The sequence below is a fragment of the Aspergillus costaricaensis genome (genome assembly GCF_003184835.1).
Source record: "Aspergillus costaricaensis CBS 115574 unplaced genomic scaffold BO79scaffold_4, whole genome shotgun sequence".
Classification (NCBI taxonomy): Eukaryota; Fungi; Ascomycota; class Eurotiomycetes; order Eurotiales; family Aspergillaceae; genus Aspergillus; species Aspergillus costaricensis.
Window position 1 is genome coordinate 300,290 of NW_020291804.1, and position 17,908 is coordinate 318,197.

Below are 17,908 nucleotides of genomic sequence, written 5' to 3' on the forward strand. Positions count from 1 at the left end.
TTCTTCTTCCTTCTACCCCCCTCCACTCTTCTCTTTCTTCTTTATAATCCTCTGGGACCCTCCAGACCCTTTCCTTCCCTTCCTTTCTTTTCTCATCACATCTTTGCTTGAGTGGAAATCCATCCCTCATCATCCTTTCACAATGGCCAACTCTCCCCACGGTGGTGTCCTTAAGGACCTTCTTGCCCGCGATGCTCCCCGCCACGACCAGCTGGCTGCTGAGGCGGAGACTCTCCCTGCCCTCACTCTCACTGAGCGCCAGCTCTGCGATCTGGAGCTCATCATGAACGGTGGTTTCAGTCCTCTGGAGGGTATGTTGCCAATCACCCATCCCACTTTCTCCGTCCTGGTTGCCCGCGACTACCCGTCCGCTTGCAACCGTCGCGGGGTGAAATCGTCAGTCTTGGCTAACTCCGGGCGCAGGCTTCATGAATCAGAAGGACTTCGACGGGTATGCTACGATCCCTCAAAACCCCATCAATTTACGCCAGCAGTCCTCAAAGCGACGCTAGACATGCAGAGAGAGGACCTGTTCAACAGGCGAAAGTATTGGGGGACAATTAGCTGACATCGGTTTTCGTTCAGTGTTTGCGAGAACTGCCGTCTTGCCGATGGCAACGTCTTCTCCATGCCCATCACCCTCGACGCCTCCCAGAAGACCATCGACGAGCTTAAGCTCCAGGCCGGCTCTCGTCTCACCCTGCGCGATTTCCGTGACGACCGCAACCTGGCCATCCTGACCATCGACGACATCTACCGCGCTGACAAGTGAGTGGAGCCCCTCTTTCCTCTTTACCTTGTGAATTTTTCCGTACGAATGGGAATCGCGGGACCTTGGCGATCGCTATATCTCTTACTTGAACGGGGCGTTCGTGAAACGAGAGATTGGCATCGCCGGCCTTGATTTCCCACGGGCGGAGTTCACTAGCCGTCGGGGATTTTACAGATAGTGGGTCTCGATGACGCGGATGGGCTAACAATGTGCTTTTCACCCCCTAATTTAGGCAAAAGGAAGCCAAGCTGGTCTTTGGCGGAGACCCGGAACACCCTGCTATTAAGTACCTGAACAACACTGTCCAGGAGTTCTACATTGGTGGAAAGATCGAGGCTGTCAACAAGCTCAACCACTACGACTATGTCGCTCTTCGCTGTATGTCATTGCCCGTGCGCGATCCTTGCGACCGCAACCTGATTCATGTACTGACCGCGCGGGCCTCCTAATTTAGACACTCCCGCGGAATTGCGTGTCCACTTTGACAAGCTCGGCTGGTCCCGAGTTGTCGCTTTCCAGACTAGGTACGTGTGGCCGAGACCAGCTATAGTGCACCCGTTATGATGCGCGCGCGACCTTACGACTAACCGTCCCTCAGAAACCCCATGCACAGAGCTCACCGTGAGCTGACCGTCCGTGCCGCTCGCGCCCGTCAGGCCAATGTCCTGATCCACCCCGTCGTTGGTCTCACCAAGCCCGGTGACATTGACCACTTCACCCGTGTCCGTGCCTACCAGGCCCTCCTGCCCCGCTACCCCAACGGAATGGCTGTCCTGGGTCTCCTGGGTCTGGCTATGCGTATGGGTGGTCCTCGTGAGGCCATCTGGCACGCTATCATCCGTAAGAACCACGGTGCCACTCACTTCATCGTTGGTCGTGACCACGCCGGTCCCGGTAAGAACTCCAAGGGTGAGGAGTTCTACGGTCCTTACGATGCTCAGCACGCCGTCGAGAAGTACAAGGACGAGCTTGGCATTGAGGTCGTCGAGTTCCAGCAGGTTACCTACCTGCCCGACACCGACGAGTACCGCCCCAAGGACGAGGTCCCCGCTGGTGTCAAGACCCTCGACATCTCCGGTACCGAGCTCCGCAAGCGCCTCCGCACCGGTGCTCACATCCCCGAGTGGTTCTCCTACCCCGAGGTTGTCAAGATCCTGCGTGAATCCAACCCTCCTCGTGCTTCCCAGGGTTTCACCATCTTCCTTACCGGTTACATGAACTCCGGCAAGGACGCCATTGCTCGTGCCCTGCAGGTCACCCTGAACCAGCAGGGTGGACGCTCCGTCACTCTGTTGCTTGGTGACACCGTCCGCCACGAGCTCTCCTCCGAGCTGGGCTTCAGCCGTGAGGACCGCCACACCAACATCCAGCGCATTGCCTTCGTCGCCGGTGAGCTCACCCGTGCCGGTGCTGCCGTCATCGCTGCCCCCATTGCTCCCTACGAGGAGTCCCGCAAGGCTGCCCGTGAGGCCGTCGCTGGCTCCGGTGGCAACTTCTTCCTCGTCCACGTTGCTACTCCCCTGGAGCACTGCGAGAAGACCGACAAGCGTGGCATCTACGCCAAGGCCCGCCGTGGCGAGATCAAGGGCTTCACTGGTGTTGATGATCCTTATGAGGCTCCTGCTAACGCCGATCTCACTGTTGATGTCTCCAAGCAGAGCGTCCGCAGCATTGTCCACGAGATCATCCTCATGCTCGAGAGCGAGGGCTACTTTGACCGCAACTAGATTAGCGTAGGCGCTTGGGAAAATATTGGATTTTATTTTGCGTGATACAGGTCGGATTTCGGAACCCTGGGAGGTTTTAGAGGATCTATTGCTCTATAGAGAGATTTGGAAATAATATTTGATTCCCCAATACAACTTCGGAGATTGTATACCAAGAATAACTCTTTCCTTCGTAATGTCTTTGTAGTTAGTGTCTGTCACTAAGGCTTTGGGACTTTTCTGCTTTTCGCTGACTACTGTCAACTGGTGGGTTCGGACGGGCCGATCTGCAAACCACGCAAACACGCACCTGCACCTGACTTGGGTTATTCTTCCGCCGACGACATCGTGACCTGTTCTAGCACCAGCAGCTCTGCGACAAGCATCACAGAATGCTTACCCATCGCGTTCCAATGCCTCGAATACCGGGGTCTGGTCGCTTGCTGCGACCTCCCATTCTACGCAGCGCCCGCTATCCCTCCCGTCCCTTCACGCAACAATCTCGTCGACAAGTCATCTCCCCACCTTTGGGTCGGCCGCAGCTACCATTCCTCACATCCCCGGCAGGCAGTCGACCTCTTCCGCCCTTATCCTTGCATCTCCGACAACATTTTGCGCGGCTGGTATCGACCGAGAGCCGTGACTACTATAGGCGACGCATTTCCAATGGACTTAAAATCGGTCTTTCGTTCTACGCCATGCTGGTGTTGTTCCAAGTGATCAAATTGGGCGTATACCAGGAGGACATCGAACACAAATGGCCAACACCGCCGGAATGGTCTTGGAAGAGTCGGTGGTGCTTGCGCTCGGCACAGGCACTGCAGCACCCTGAGCAGATCGGCAAGCTCATGACCAATTGGCCCATGGTTGCGGGATACCTGAAAGATCTGCTGGAGCGATTGGAGGATCCGGAAGGCGAAGGAAAGGGCATTATGGAGCAAGAAGATGGAGGATTTCTGGTCGAAGGTGTTGGAAAAATGGGATATGATGTTTCTGCGAAGAGTGAGCCGTGGAGACGGGGCTACTTCCAGGCTCTGATGGGAGCTGCAAAGGCTGCGGAGAGTCTGGAGGGCTGGTTGACCGATCGCAAACAGCGTATCTCTGCTCCTGCGGAGTATGTTGTTGGCCCCTCGAACCCTCGCCCGAGGCCGATGCCCGCTGGACAGCAAGCTCCTCTGGAGGAGAACTGCGAGGCTGCTTCTCCTAGTCCGGAGAGCTTCTACATGAAGATCCTGACGACGCGGGGCTTCGACACAAGACAAAAGGTGGAGGCGGCGCTTTCATATGCGGACTGGCTCGATTACAAAGGATTGAAGAGTACTTCGCGCGATATGTACAGCTGGGCTATGGATATCGCGGCCGCCGGATCGTCCGTAGATGCCACAAAAGTTGTAGATGTGAAGACAGGCGTCTTGAAGAACGACGGCAAGTTGTTGCCATCTGAGAACATCATCCGTGTGTCCACGGCCCTCGCCGTTCACCACGCCAAACAGGGCGACCTGCCTAATGCGCTGTCCATCTTCACCTCCGTGCTGAAGGCCCGTCGGTCCCTTCCCGCAGCTTCATCCGACTCGGCTCTCCCGTTCTTCCCCTCTCGCGCACCCTCGGGCAATGACCCCTTCCGCGCCCTATTCAACTCTCTCAAAACCGTCCTCGTCCCCGTGGAGTACCCGCCCCCTCTACTGTCAGGCGACGAACCTCCTCAACGAACCCCCACTTCCGTCTGCGACGAAGCCGGCCTCATGACCTACATCGGTGAGATCATCTACGCCTCCTCCTCCAAGGAAGGTGGCCTAGCATGGACCCGCGACGCCGTAGACTTGGCCGAAGCTACTATCTTCGAGCTCGGCACCTCCGAGGAGCTCCGCGAGCCTCGCGACCGCTGCGCAGACTGTCTGCGCGTCGGTATCGGGAACTGGAAGACCATGGTCTCCCAGCTGATCAAGCAAGCCGAAAAGGATGAGCAAGAGACCATCGAGAAGGCCAAGAAGGCTTGGTATGGAGGCCAGAAGCAGATCGAGGCCAAGACTCTTGAAAGGAAGAGATGGGAAGCCGAACGCTTGATCCTCGATGACCGGACGAGAAGACTCCGCGACTTTGTGGACGACGATACGGCCTTGAAGGGAATTGCGCCGAATAGCTCGCTGTTCACTTAGGCGTATTGTCTGGTACATCTTCCTAGTTTGTCTGGTGTCATTTTGTCGAATCAATGCATGGAATCGAGGAGTTGAGGCGAGGACATCTATCATCTATCTATCTATCTTCTATCATGAATAAGCGCTATGGGTTGTCAGGGACAGGGTAATTTCTCTTCTCTGTGTAAAATTACAAGTTTTTTTCAAAATGTACTCTGAAATACCAAAACCTAGTTGTTATATTCTCAATCCTGTATACTTCATTTACTCCATCCAAGATCCAAGCTCACATAGGACTACCGTTTTAATATCCCTGATTCTCATTTTACCTTGATAAATCCATTGAAGGAACAACCTATCACAACAACAGGTTGTGTAGTGTAATGGTTATCACTCTGGATTCTGATTCCAGCAATCCCGGTTCGATCCCGGGCACGACCTTTTTTGCTTCCTCATATATCTACCTATCTACATACACTATGCGAGTCACATTAATCTTGTCTATCGATTGTGCTTGTTTGATTTTTTCAATTTTTGCTGTTTTTTATGTTCCGGTTGGATTTGTGTCCATATCGTCATATTTATTCGCGTTTACTCGTAGATATGTATTTAGGGATCATTTAGGGTATTGCAACTATTTATTACTTACTGTTTTGGTCAGGTGCTTTGGACTATAGTGGTAGAAATTGCAGTCAAGTGGCTGGCTGTATTGAGGAAACAAGTATGTCTTAGAGTTGTTAGTCTGGTCTTGGGAGTTGGTAAGTATGAGCTGGTCAATATTTATATAATGAGCAAGTACTAGTATCATAATGATCTATCCGGCTGCTATGGTAACTAGTAGCTAATCACGATGAAATAACTGCACAGTGGCTTTCCCCCAAGGCCATCTATTTGTCATCCACAAGTAGAATGAAGCAGAGCATATGCTATAATTCACACCTACAAGGCTATTTTTATTACTGGTATAGATGATGCCGCAAAATGCCAAGTCAAAATTCGGGAATATGTACTAGATTAAATTAAAAATACAACTGCAGCCTCCTTGCAGAAAGAACATGGTCTCCTAGTCACCACCGACAACACTTCCACTGGGTAATGTGATCTCAAAGTCGTCAAAGTTCAAAGTGTAATTGCCGATCACACCAGAGGGAGTGAGGTCGACGGTGAATTTGTGGCTCTTGGCGTCCGAGTAGTCATCGGACAGGTAATCTTGGATGTTGCTTTCTGAGAACTCCGCCGCAGAGAGGGTGCCTGTTTCCTCTAGGATGTAGAGAACAGCGACACGGGCGAAGTCAAGGACTTCTGTTGTGACGGTTGTCGAGTTGGAGGATGAAGAAGTATTTGTAGTCGTACTCGAACTGGTGGTGGAAGTCTGCGTGGCTGAGGACTCGTGGTTTGTCTTGGTTGCGGTCGCGGTCGCGGTTGCGGTTCCAGTGCTGCTTGGTGGATCGTCATCGAAGACGATACCGTGCGCTGTAGCGACAGAGTCGCGGGCTGCAAGAGCTTGCGTGGGAGTACGTTCTGATAAAGCTGAGCTGGGAGAGTGCTCGACGTTGGCTAGCAGGTGACTGGAGATTGAGGGCTCCTCGAGGGACGAGTCAGACAGAGCACGGCGGGCTTTGCTGCTGCTTGTTGATACGCTGGAGAACGAAACAAGGGTGTTTTCCGTCGTGCAGGACACATTGTTCTGGCTGAATAGGGCCATGATTGTCACAGCATCAAGAGGGATACTGTAGTTTTGCTGCGCGTACTCAAACAGGCGAGGAAGCTCGCTGCCCATGGTGGCGTTCTTATCATCGACTTCAGTGGTGACACAGCTGGCATCGCCAGAAATCGTACAGCGAGATCCAGTATAGCCGTTTGCACAAACGCAGGAGCAAACACTACCGCTTGAGACACTGACGCCGCCATTTTCACATGGGTTAGTTGTTGCGCAGCTCGTACCACTCGACTTATGGCGCACCACGAGCAGACCAACGGGGATGAGGATGGCGGCCAAGATGACAATGATGATCACGACGCAAATAAGAGCAAACAGCCACGGGGGCAGTCCGCAGCATCGGCGTGGTTGTTTCGGTGCGGCTTTCTCTTGATCACCATCTGCCCGTGGTGGTTCGTTGGAATGAATCTGATGCAGCGTGGACCTCCTGAAGAAGAAAGGCCAAGACGAGTGACCTCCCTCAGGAGTTGCAGCCGGCGGGGGGAACGACGCCAAGATGCTCTTGATTGATCCTGACTTGCGTTTGGCGTCATCTATGAACACTGGTTAGCCTTTGTCGGTGGACTGACAATGACAATGGCACTTGTGACCAAACTTACATTGGAACCTGGAACCACCTCCGCCATTCAGTAGATCGTTTCGACTCGCAGTCCGGCCATGCTCTAGATTCGATGCAAGTCTTGTCGCACGTCGAATGAGGTCAGGCAAACTCGTAAGGCTCCCTCGAGCCTCTGCGTCACGAACAGCACTCATGTTGAGACGCGGAGGCCGGCGGCCACCTGGGCGTTTGTCGCTCATTGTTGGCGCAGCCCTGGGAAGAGCTCCGATCTCCTTCTCCAAACCCCCATTTTCAACGTATGGACGAGCTAAGGCAGGATGTTGAGTGCTGACATCCAAGACGATGGGTGCTTTCTCCAGGTTGAAGTGCGCAGACCCTGTTGAGCTGGACGAAACAGAATCTCTCCGATCAGGCCCAATAGAGATTTCTTTCAGGATAAACTCCGTGCCCGTAGTCCCGGACGTAGTCGGCCTAGCAGACACAGGGGTCCTCTCTGAGGGCGGTACTGGGGAGCTAGCATTGGATTTTTGAATTGTGCGTAAGGAAGGTTTTCCTCTGGTCCCGACGCTGGCTTGCCTGAGGAGCGTAGCCGTAGCTACTCCGGCTTGGTGAGTAGAATGTCTAGACGCATCATCGTCGGATTCGCCGTCCAGATACGTGCCCAAGATTTCCGATTCTGCCTGTCCTGAGTACCAGCTAGGTGGATATGGTTGGGCAGAGCCGTAGTGATCTTGCGAAATGGTTGGGCTATCCGGTAATTCCTCTGGAATAGGCGAAACAGACGAGGCGCGCTGTCGTGCCGCAGGCACTGGAGGAGCAAGGCTAGCGGTCTTTTTTGGCGCGCCCCCTGGCGTAACACGCTGCTGTGGGGGAAGTGGATGAGGAACTGAGGGAAGTTCAGTGATCGACGAGACGGTGGAAATACCTGACTGTCGAAAGAGGTCGTCTGTGGCGACGGAAACGCGAGGTGTTGAACCTGCAACACTGTCTGGGCTAGGCGGCCGCGGAATGGGAATTCTGATGGCCGGACGCGGGCCTGGCGGGATTGGGAATGGCTGCGAAAAGGAGGGCACTGGACGTTTGATGTTCAACGGGCTAGGTGCTGGTGGGACATCGGACATGCTTCTCTCCGAATAGACCGAAGGAGACGGGCAATCCGGACGGGGTGGGCGCACGGGCGGTGGCCCTTTTGGAACGACCAAGGTTGCGTGAGGGTTAGCCAGATTCGGTGGCAGAGGGGCGTTGTCGGGCAGAGGCCATTGTGTCATATGGGCCGGATTAATGCGGAATGAGGGCGCTGGTTCCTCTGGCGCTCTCTCAGGACGCTTTCCTGCCTGAAGCATCTCCCGCGCTCTTTTGACTGATCCTTTTCGCGCAACGTCCCCATCTGGCTGGGGCCCAGAGCCTGCGCTTTCAGCTTGGGGAGCCATGTGAGTGATAACAGTGCTAGATTGTGGAGCTTCTAGCAGTCATAGGAAACTTTTGCACAATACGGAAGTAAGACCGGCCAGCGCATAGGATGAAAGTCGATATAAGTGTTAGTAGTGGAGATATCTTTCTTCAACACCGGAGAGCAGGTCGATGCGCGAAATCCAGCTCGACTGGGTATGAGACGAAAGTCAAAAGCACATGCAGGAAAATAGCGAAACAAGTCCGAGATAATCAATTGTTTAGAACTGTCGGACGCTGTGCAACAGTCTAGGCTTGAAGCAATGGGCTCAGAATTCAATCAAATGAAAGTGGTCGACAACAAGAGTCGCAATGGCACTCAATGCCTCTGGTGGGAATGAGTAAGTCGATGCTACAATCTCAGACATCATAGAAAGCCAGATCAGACGCTTGCATACCGCACAGGAAAAATAGAATAAGGTCTTTTGTTCAAAAAAAGAAGAATGAAGGAAAGTTGACCCAGGTCAAAGAAGTATAATATCAGACCCCCAAGGCTCAGCGAAAGCTTTGGCTATCCGTGAAACCCCTGAACGCATAGTTAGACACTTGTTAGTTACACCTGGTTACAGGGGGAAAGAAACACTTTCGGACTTACGGAGTCATAAATCAGACAAAAAGAATGACAGGGAACAAAAAAAGAAAGAGCTTCTAGCCCTTACTTTGGGGGAAAGAGCGAACGACTGGAGAGCAGAAAGAAAGAGAACAACCCCAGTGTCGCGTCAAAACAGACTCAGACTCAGTCCTTTGGGCGATAGCGCCTCACACGGATGGGAAAGCAAAGCCAAGGGTTTTCCAGCACCCCGGCGAACCAAAAGTCAGATGTTGATATTAAAGTGCTTCATTTCCGTCCTATGCGCAGGCATTAGGACTGGATAAGGGCGCAGACGTTTTAGAGTCGGACCAGTTCAGTCACAAGTGGAGTTGATCCAGCGCCAATAGCGCGGGGACAGGCACGGAAAGCCGTTTGTGATAATGCTGGCTACTATTAAGAGACCCAGCGCGCGATACCCAGCCTCCCACGTAAACAATGCATTTAACAGGTGGTTGACCAGCCAGACATCCTGAGCTGAAGCCGCTTCGTTTGGGCGACAGTCAAGGTGACGAATAGCACCCCCTACCACGGCCTACCAACCTCATGTGCATGATAATTCCCTGGTTTTCCCTTCACTATTCCAGTGTACGGAATCCGCATGCAGACGGCAAGCGGAGTCTCATGAGTCGCAATGCCATGCTACCCAAGAGGGGACAGGGTAGGCGAGGGCCGTAGATTGGCTCGAAAATGAGGATACTGAATAACCGGAGAAGCTAAAAGCAGGCGGGTCAGGACCCGACCTTGGAGTGTGCGCCAGGCCATTGGTCAGGAACGGAACGACCAAGAGGATGGCGGATGGACTAGGTCTCACCTTGAACAGGAGTACCACTCCTCTACGGCCCTGAGATTTCAATATGAAACCGTCGACGAAGCTCCTCCCGTGTGCAGCAACCAATAAACGAGCCGAACAAGCGAGCGAGGCCTAATCATTCAGCGCAGACCATCCGCGAGTCGCATATGATCCTGGCTCGGGTAGCTCCACTGTATATCAGCGCCTTCAAACTAACCGAGTCTCACGACCGTTATAGATTGGTGATAGTGACGAAGCGAGCAAACTCAATCAAAGCTGGCGATGGCGCCTTTTCCCGATTGCACATTTTTCTCCCTCTCGACTTTCGGATTCGAAGGAAGGATACCCGTAAAGCCCAGCAATTGCGCCGGTTGTCAACTAGCACTCTTAGATCGTAGAACCCCGTCTCGTTGTCCGTCGGGCAGAAAACTCATTGCGGTTTAGTGAGTGAGCCCCGGAGATTAAAAGCACAATAGTCGGATTACGGCAATAGATTAAGCGGGTAAACATCATATGAGGACCTGGACGGCCGGTGGGCGGGATAATAATAGTATCCTCCTATTTTGTACATGGTCTGTGAGGGCAGTCTAGAAGAATATGTAAGATGGTTAGGATACGAGATCCATCCGAGGGTAAAAGGTGAGAGGCAGAGTGGCAGCGAAGAGCAGGAGAGGAGGGAAGCCTTTGGAAAGCGACTGGGGATGCGAGGCTCAACGGCCAGCCATCCTGCAGCCACTCATGCAACTTGCAAGTCTGCAAGTCTGCAACAACAACCACCCCCGTTTCCACTCGTGAAAAAGCCGACGGTTGTCTGACAGGGGAGTTCGTTGGTACCTTAGTTCTTTTCCCATCAAATGCTTGGTCAATCTGTCGAAGTCGCAAAAATTGGTTCGGGCCATGAACAGAGTGGGTATGGTCTATGGGATGGTGTATCCAGTCTGTCAACGACTAGATACTCCATCCCTACCTATCCAGTCAGTTAGTATACCCGCCCATCTGGTAAGTAATAAAATGTTCCCTGGTCAAATGCGCTGGACCTTCCAGGGAATAAAAATAGACTCTGGTGGAAATATGTACCGAGAGTGGGTGCATCTGTTCTTCTATTCCATATTGCTCTTCATTTATTTAGTACTTATCAACTGCCGTAGCTTGCATGTAGTCTATTTATATGCACAAGTCTAGAATTTACAATATGGAGTGGCTACTGCCTGAGGCATGATCCTTGCGACAGGCAGGAAACTGATCCCAGCTTGAGCCTTTCACATCGCTTCAATCACCACTGTCACCACCACTACCTTACTTCTGGCGCATGATGGTTTAGAAGAGGACCCTGCGAGCACCACCAGCCTTCCTCACACCCGGCCCAGCTCACTCCGCACTCGATGAACTTCCTTCTCCACGATGCGCATCTCAACTACGACACTAGCGAGCTGGGGTAGGCGACTTTCAACGGCTTCGGTGAAGGACTTTTGGGCGCTGCGAAGATAAGGGGGCACCAGGATCCCGTACCAGTGGATCGGGTCCGAAGAACGAAACTTCTTCTTTTTCGATCGCTTGGGCTTATCATCCGCGTCGGGCTCTATTTGAGGGGTCTCGGATGTGGTCGAGAGCTCACCAGCTTGGGTATCTCCCTCTTCGCGTTGTGGCCGATCTTCCTCGGGTGAATCGGCATCTGATTCGGGCTTCTCGTCCGTGTCGGAATCGTCCTCTGAATGTTGAACGGTAACTGATTCGATCCCGAATATACTAGAGTTGAACTCGCTATTGTCGGGGTCAGTCGGCGGTAAGTTGTCCTTCTCCGTTGCGTAGCGTTCCTCAGCCAAGTTGGTAGGAGGTTGTAGAGTCCTGATCAGGATGAAACCAGTTAGCTCCGCGTCTTGGAATGGTACAAACATATACCAAGACTTACACTCTTCGGGTCGCCTTCATGCGCTCATCATAATAATCTGCCCCATAGTGTCGACCCGGTGGACAAGTATAGTTGGCTTGGGCAAGAGAGAAAAACCCCTGGTGTTGTTCTCAGTATCGCTTACCGCAACAAAGCCTCAAGCTTGCTATGGCGAAGTGACTTACCGACGAGAGCTTCGACCCTAGCTCAGCTTGCAACTTCTGATGTTGATCTAGAAGGTGCAGATACCGCTCCAATAGATTGTCTAGCGACTGCAGCAAGTCCTCCGGGGCATCTGCTACAGGAGCTTGCTTGGGTTCGGAATCCGGAGCTGGTGAAGCTGAACGGGAAGCGGGCGGAGTAGGGATTTGCGCCATTGGGATCTGAAGGTGATCACAGCGAGCGATCTGCAGCGCATAGACACTTTGTCCAGCAAGAAAACAGTTCAATTGCGATTGAAGGCTTCAACCGTGGTTGTTGGCGAAGAGCGGAGCCATTCTGGAAGCCGAGGGGAAGATCCCCCGTGGAGGTCGGCCGGCGAGTCCGATAACTCCGTCATTGCGCCTCCGAGCCCAAAAGCAAAAGAATTTCCCGGAGAGCCTGCCAGCGATTATCCCTTCAACGCTCCGCTTGCATCCCCATCCGGAAGCATCTGTTTCTCTTTAAATATTCTGCTTGTCAGAATAACCTTATTACGACTCTTGCTGGGATAGAACCCCTGGTCTAGTTGACTGTTAAGGCGACTCGACTCTTGACCGGTACGCCACCTGCTTTGCGCTGTCCGAGGACATCTCAACCCTTCTGCGAAAAGCCTCTCGGAGTCGGACGTCCCCGGTAAAGACGACTCGGGCTGTTCCTCTTTGGGACTTGAAAAGCTAACGCGAATAGCATCGCCTAGTTGTACCCCCGCGTTAGCGGCCGAGCCGATTAGAAATCCAGGATCCCTGTATCTGGAATCGCTTTTAGCATCATCATCATCAACAACATCATCTTCAGCTTGTCATATCTTTCCAGTTATACAAAGTTTATATTCGCATCTCTCCACTCAAATTCGCCCATTATGTCTGTGCCAACCATGCAGCGTGAAACGGCCTTCCAGGTCCGGTCTCTGGTATGCCCTCCCTGCTGAAACTAGATTGCGCGGAATCCCTCCTACCCTCCCATCGCAATGGCACTGGGGCTAACCAGTCATTTTATGCAGTTCCGCTCTTTGCTCCGTCAATCCTCCCAGTTCTCGAACTACAACTTCCGCGAGTATGCCCGCCGGCGGACGATGGATGCCTTCCGCGAGCACCAGAAGGAATCTGAGGACCGACGGATACAGGAGTTGATCCAGGATGGACTACAGAACTTGCGGATGATGAAGGTCAGTATATTTCTCGGATGGAAATGATTAGATGTGCCCGCGTTTGTCTCTACTATGCAGATCGTGCTCTCTGAGTCAAAGCGGGGGTGGACGCTAGTGAACGAGCTGCTAATACTTCTTACAGAGGCAAACCATTATCAGTCAGTTCTACCAGCTGGATCGGTTGGTTGTTGAGGGTCAGAAGACCGTGAGTACCCATGGAGCCTGTCTGTGAATGCCATGAAGCTAATCAGTTAAAAGGGTAAGCAGACTGGCACGGAAGGAAACATTGTTCGCCAGAAGGATACTGGGTGAGATGAACCCTTCTTTATCTAGTTTTTTTGAGCCTATGCTAACGTCTATATAGCTGGGACTAAACGCCCAACGGGGATCATTTGTTTTTTCGTAGCGAGAGTACGGAGTTGAGGGGAATCCAGCACCAATACGATATCAATATCATTTGGGGCCATTTGAGCCGATGGCCCGAAGATGAGGGATTAGCATAGATCGAAGGGTTCTGTATTTTTATTGAAAGCCACTGCGCTTTAGGTAGCGATTCTTACTCTTACTCATCTGGAATACTATTCTTCGCTCTCTATTAGCCCAATCCATCTCATCTTGAATCTGTAGTCGATGGTAGTCATGTTTATTCTATGTGAGGGTTCTGAGTGACCCCAGTCACGTGCGGGGGCGGCGGCGCGGCGTTTCGCTGAGCGATCGCATCGCGCTGCTCCGATTCACCATCACCTCCAAAACAGCCTCGCCCTCCCAAAGAGTCCCTTTCTTTACAATCGGGCAAACCACACCCAGCTCCGTAGATTCACTGGGTGAGGGGCTCTCTGCCGTTATCCTGATTATTCTCCGAACAGTGAGACTGCAGGTCCGGCGCTCATCATGCCACCTACTGTAAGCTTGTTGCCGCGATCCACGACCCCGACACCGACCCCCAGTTATCGATCCACTCACCATTGCACCGAAACTTGCCAATGCGGTATAGAAAGATGCTATCGCTGATGTGTACTGACAATCCTCCAGTTTAGATCATCTCGCTCTGGTCGCCAATTCGGCGATGGCGCCAACCGTAACAGAAGTCAGATCGATCACGATGTGTTCGAGGGGCTCCCTGTACGACGCTGGACACGTCAAACTCAGACTGTCTCGCAGGTCCCTAAGGCCGAAGGCACTGAAGCTGTCGTGCAGGGCCCCGGGGGCAAGTCAACCATTCCAGAACACCCAATGCCTCGAGACAGTCACCTGTTGAGTCCCATGAGCAGAGCCCTCCTGCGAGCTGCGCGAGCCGGATGCATCTACATCCGCCAAGCGTCAAAAGACTCCGAAGACGAAGAGAAAGAAGCGACCGACGGAGAGGAACAGCCACTTATCCAGAGCACCGAACGCAGTTTCGTCACGCGCAAGTGGTCCGCCGTACCGAGACACCTCGAATCATCAGAAGTTGAATTCCTCGCCAAGCGACGACCGGGTTTACCCACTCTATACGGTGCTGCTGCTGCGACTACAGATGGAAATAATGCTCCTGCGCCGATGAGGAGGACCAAGTTCAAGAAGGTCGACCCGGCGACCGGGAATATCTCGATTTACGAAGCATGGGTACCGGAGGGACACAAGATTGAGGGAGAGATCACCGATGGAGCTCAAGTTGTAGCTGAAAACACCGCGGTCACCGTAACCCCTGAGGCGCCAGCGCCCGGTACGGTCATTGAGGGAGTTGGAGTTGTCAACGCCGAGGGTGTGGTAGTCGCGGATACAAACTCTGCAGCTGTCATGACTCCTCCAAAAAGACGCCCCCCTCCCCCAAAGCGCAAGGCGAAGGGCTTTGGAAAGGGGCGGAGAAAGAAGGTCATGTTTGCTCCAGGCGATGGCGCGGATGCCGCCACGGTTCATGGTGCCAATGGCTCCGGGGTGGATGGCGCTTCAGATTACGCCAAGGATGGGGATGCGTCACGCATGTCTGGTGATCAGAATGGACAGGAAGAGGACGACGAGGAGGGTGAGGAAGGCGATGAGAGCGACGAGGGAGATGAGTCTATGCTAGAGGCAAAGACTCCGGAAACTCCAGTTCCGCGTCCCAGCACTGAGCCGCCGACTGACTCGACGCCTGTGCCTGCACCGGCTCCGGCAACTGAACCAGCTGCCACAGTTGGTTCTACAGATGCGGCGTTGCCAACCCCTGAGGTTTCTTCAACTGCTTCAGAATCAGCCTCGGCACCGGCTCCAGCACCGGCTCCCGAGACAGCATCAGAGCCAGCTGCAGAGCCAGCTGTCCCGCCCACTCAGCCAGAACAACAATCCGTCGCTGCTGAACCTCCTTCAGAACCTGCTGCTATCCAGCCCACAGCAGAGGCTCCTGAGCAGACGAGTGAAGCATCAGGACAGAAGGAAGATGTGGAGATGACCGAAGCTTACCCCTCAATACCTGGTCCTGAGGATAGCGTATCTGCAACCCCTCAGCCAGTTCCAGCTACTCAGCAACAGGAGCCAGCTCCGAGCGCTGAAGATGTTCCGGCGCCCCAGGAAGCCCCCCAACCTCCCGTTGCAGAAACATTGCCAGCTGCACCAGCTTCAGAGCAGCCTGTCGATAAACAGCCTGCAGATGAACCAGCACAGCCAGATAAGACAAGTACTGATACTGTTCAGCTGCCGACACAGGATGATCAGAATATGGATACGACCATGGAGGATGTAGAACCTCTTCCAGAAACCGCACAGGATCAAGCACCGGTGGAACAGCCGGCGGAACAGCCGGTCGAGCAACCAGTTTCCGAGCAAGCAGCTCCTCAGCCTAATGAGGCTGTTGCAGAGAGCAAGGAAGTCGATCTGCTCGGTACGTTGGAAGCGAGTCTGAGCCAGCCACCGGGCGAAGAACATGGTGACAACCAAGGGGCGGACATCGAGATGGAAATGGATGCACCTACCCACGTTGAACAGCCTCCTGCTACGGAAACAGTTGAGCCCGTTGCGGATAAGGCCGGGGTGCCTGAGACGCAGCCGGCAGAGGACACCACTGTGGCTGCAGAGACTGCCGTTCAACCAGCTGCAGCGGAACAAGGCGAACGGCCTGCTGAACCACTCAACGAACAGCATACCAAGCAAGTATCCGAAGCTCCTGCACCGCAGTCCATCGAACAACTTCCCGAGGCTCCAGCGGAGAAAATGGAAGAGCCGGCAGGCGAGCCGGTCGTGGAACAGCCCGTGAAGTCGGAATCACCTGCTCGGCCCGAGCAACCTACGCAAGCAGAGCCACCTTTTCAGCCAGAACAGCCCAAGCAGGAGGATTCTGTACGGGCAGTTGAACCTGCACAATCAGAGCAGCCGGAACAACCTGAGCTACCTGTTCAGCCGGAACAGCCTGTGCAAGCGGAGCCTGTAGAGCCCGTTGAATCCGTGCAGCCAGAGCAACCGGAGCAACCAGAAGAACCTCAGCAACCCGAGCAGCCTGTGCAACCAGTGCAGCAAGATCAGCCCCAAGAGCAAGCCCCATCACAAGCTCCTGAGGAAGTTCCAACCGAGATTGCAGAGCCAACGCCCCAGACTGCAACCGAGCAGCAGCCCGAGCAGACCGAACAGACACAGACCGAGCAGGCGCCTGCTGAGCAACCATCAGAGCCCCAGGCAGATGAACCACCACAAGCACCAGAAGAGCACGTTCCCGTTAACGCAGAGGAACCAGCCGCTTCCAAGGTTGAAGAAGAAACACCCCTCGTTCCACCTCAACAGCCAGAGGAAACCCAGCCACCCAAAGAACCTACGCCGCCCGCATTACCAGCTCCAGAGGAACCACAGCAACAGCCAGAGCCAGTACCGGCACCCCAGCCTCCAGCTGAAGCACCCCCGGCTGAAGAAAAACCAACCGAAGAAGCTCCAGCTGAAGCTGAATCCAAGGAGCCTGAACCTATCCCCGAACCCGAACCCACCCCAGCCGAAGCTCTCTCTGCACCTCCTGTCCCCGAGCCTAAGCCTGAGCAACCAGCCCAGGAGACGGCCCAACCCAAGGAGTCAGAGCAGCAGGAGCAACAAGAACACCAACAACCAGCTGATACCAACACCGCATGAGATATTTCATGCCCATAACCAATAAAACATACAGGCGGAAAATGCTTAGAAAGACATATTAGTCTTTTCTTTCAATTCTCCTTCTTTCCTTAGAACCAGAACTTCTTCTTTAAACCTACAGTCAAGGCGCAGCTAGGAAACGGTGCTATGGCGTGAAATCACGGGGACTCGGAATGAACTTTTCTTCTTTTTCAATTATCATGACTGTGGAATTATCATACACGGTATATGTATGGCTTGTGCCAATCGGCTTATCATTTTTATATTCCTTTCCTTTATCTCTGTTATTGTATCATAGGGGGGTATATTTTTTCTTCATTCCTCCATATAAACCCTTTCCTTTCACGTCTCTTGATTGTTTAGTGTAGCGTATCACTTTACATATAGCACCGTATACAAAACTAGTAGTACATCGTTTAGTTTATCCCCCTTTCTCGAAATCAATCTCTGGTAGTACTCGGCTAGTGATACTCGATACCATGAACTGAAGGAGACTCCACGGTTCATCATTTCGCCTGGGTTGCTACTTCATTACAGAATCCACTTATTTATATAAACGCTGGAACTTGAACAGCAGCAGCCTTACTACTACTACTACTACTACTACTACTACTACTACTTTTTTTTAAAAAAAAAAAAAAATCTAGAAGAACCAGTTGGATTCATTCACCGTAACTGAGATTCTCATTACGCTTCCCCATGTACTACTTCTCTCGTAGGCTTATACCGGTTGGGTTGTAGAAGGCACCCGGCGGACATCTAGTACTAATTGCAATTGGTTGTTCCAGGGCACTGCTACAACTACTGGTATGTAATATATATAATAGGACTGAGAAATGGTGGGTTGAAGTGCTGGACTAGAAGATTGAAATCCCAGTACT

The 17,908-nt window shown here is 52.9% G+C and overlaps 7 protein-coding genes and 1 non-coding gene across 8 annotated transcripts; 6 read left to right on the top strand and 2 right to left on the bottom strand.

Moving 5' to 3' along the window:
• The first annotated feature begins 5 nt into the window (after positions 1-5).
• Positions 6-2,642, top strand: sC (sulfate adenylyltransferase). The gene is made up of 6 exons (XM_025684458.1): positions 6-311; positions 424-451; positions 586-768; positions 1,005-1,150; positions 1,227-1,296; positions 1,371-2,642. The coding sequence occupies exons 1-6, from the start codon at positions 143-145 to the stop codon at positions 2,497-2,499; spliced, it is 1,725 nt and encodes a 574-aa protein (XP_025543447.1). The 5' UTR covers positions 6-142; the 3' UTR covers positions 2,500-2,642.
• A 209-nt stretch (positions 2,643-2,851) lies between these two features.
• BO79DRAFT_187998 (uncharacterized protein) lies at positions 2,852-4,805 on the top strand. Its single transcript, XM_025680571.1, has one exon. The coding sequence runs from the start codon at positions 2,871-2,873 to the stop codon at positions 4,632-4,634; it is 1,764 nt and encodes a 587-aa protein (XP_025543448.1). The 5' UTR covers positions 2,852-2,870; the 3' UTR covers positions 4,635-4,805.
• Positions 4,806-4,982: 177 nt separating this feature from the next.
• On the top strand, positions 4,983-5,054 carry BO79DRAFT_t41. The gene has a single exon. It is a non-coding gene; the product is annotated as a tRNA-Gln (tRNA).
• Positions 5,055-5,676: 622 nt separating this feature from the next.
• Positions 5,677-8,322, bottom strand: BO79DRAFT_138275 (uncharacterized protein; the record flags this gene model as incomplete). The annotated part of the gene is made up of 2 exons (XM_025678153.1): positions 5,677-6,866; positions 6,933-8,322. The coding sequence occupies 2 exons, from the start codon at positions 8,320-8,322 to the stop codon at positions 5,677-5,679; spliced, it is 2,580 nt and encodes an 859-aa protein (XP_025543449.1).
• A 2,748-nt stretch (positions 8,323-11,070) lies between these two features.
• On the bottom strand, positions 11,071-12,061 carry BO79DRAFT_166254 (uncharacterized protein). The gene is made up of 3 exons (XM_025679305.1): positions 11,797-12,061; positions 11,633-11,730; positions 11,071-11,568 (listed from the first exon to the last, which is right to left on the bottom strand). The coding sequence occupies exons 1-3, from the start codon at positions 11,986-11,988 to the stop codon at positions 11,076-11,078; spliced, it is 783 nt and encodes a 260-aa protein (XP_025543450.1). The 5' UTR covers positions 11,989-12,061; the 3' UTR covers positions 11,071-11,075.
• A 208-nt stretch (positions 12,062-12,269) lies between these two features.
• Positions 12,270-13,539, top strand: BO79DRAFT_188009 (LYR motif-containing protein). Its single transcript, XM_025680572.1, has 6 exons — positions 12,270-12,369; positions 12,500-12,722; positions 12,813-12,977; positions 13,102-13,164; positions 13,218-13,267; positions 13,324-13,539. Exons 2-6 carry the CDS (start codon positions 12,672-12,674, stop codon positions 13,331-13,333), a joined length of 339 nt encoding a protein of 112 aa, XP_025543451.1. The 5' UTR covers positions 12,270-12,369; positions 12,500-12,671; the 3' UTR covers positions 13,334-13,539.
• Positions 13,540-13,726: 187 nt separating this feature from the next.
• On the top strand, positions 13,727-17,114 carry BO79DRAFT_54592 (uncharacterized protein). The gene is made up of 2 exons (XM_025689398.1): positions 13,727-13,862; positions 13,992-17,114. The coding sequence occupies exons 1-2, from the start codon at positions 13,851-13,853 to the stop codon at positions 17,025-17,027; spliced, it is 3,048 nt and encodes a 1,015-aa protein (XP_025543452.1). The 5' UTR covers positions 13,727-13,850; the 3' UTR covers positions 17,028-17,114.
• On the top strand, positions 17,115-17,429 carry BO79DRAFT_54593 (uncharacterized protein). The gene has a single exon (XM_025689399.1). The coding sequence runs from the start codon at positions 17,201-17,203 to the stop codon at positions 17,393-17,395; it is 195 nt and encodes a 64-aa protein (XP_025543453.1). The 5' UTR covers positions 17,115-17,200; the 3' UTR covers positions 17,396-17,429.
• Positions 17,430-17,908: the final 479 nt, after the last annotated feature.

What these genes read in the sequence shown, in the direction of transcription:
- BO79DRAFT_166254 (XM_025679305.1), bottom strand. Translation starts at nt 11,988, where the DNA reads ATGGCGCAAATCCCTACTCCGCCCGCTTCCCGTTCAGCTTCACCAGCT. An exon ending in TAGGGTCGAAGCTCTCGTCG is followed by an intron (nt 11,731 to 11,796) that starts GTAAGTCACTTC and finishes GAACAACACCAG; the next exon opens with GGGTTTTTCTCTCTTGCCCA. An exon ending in ATGAAGGCGACCCGAAGAGT is followed by an intron (nt 11,569 to 11,632) that starts GTAAGTCTTGGT and finishes CATCCTGATCAG; the next exon opens with GACTCTACAACCTCCTACCA.
- BO79DRAFT_188009 (XM_025680572.1), top strand. Translation starts at nt 12,672, where the DNA reads ATGTCTGTGCCAACCATGCAGCGTGAAACGGCCTTCCAGGTCCGGTCT. An exon ending in CCTTCCAGGTCCGGTCTCTG is followed by an intron (nt 12,723 to 12,812) that starts GTATGCCCTCCC and finishes CATTTTATGCAG; the next exon opens with TTCCGCTCTTTGCTCCGTCA. An exon ending in TTGTTGAGGGTCAGAAGACC is followed by an intron (nt 13,165 to 13,217) that starts GTGAGTACCCAT and finishes ATCAGTTAAAAG; the next exon opens with GGTAAGCAGACTGGCACGGA.
- BO79DRAFT_187998 (XM_025680571.1), top strand. Translation starts at nt 2,871, where the DNA reads ATGCTTACCCATCGCGTTCCAATGCCTCGAATACCGGGGTCTGGTCGC.
- sC (XM_025684458.1), top strand. Translation starts at nt 143, where the DNA reads ATGGCCAACTCTCCCCACGGTGGTGTCCTTAAGGACCTTCTTGCCCGC. An exon ending in AATCAGAAGGACTTCGACGG is followed by an intron (nt 452 to 585) that starts GTATGCTACGAT and finishes GTTTTCGTTCAG; the next exon opens with TGTTTGCGAGAACTGCCGTC. An exon ending in CGACTATGTCGCTCTTCGCT is followed by an intron (nt 1,151 to 1,226) that starts GTATGTCATTGC and finishes CTCCTAATTTAG; the next exon opens with ACACTCCCGCGGAATTGCGT.
- BO79DRAFT_54593 (XM_025689399.1), top strand. Translation starts at nt 17,201, where the DNA reads ATGAACTTTTCTTCTTTTTCAATTATCATGACTGTGGAATTATCATAC.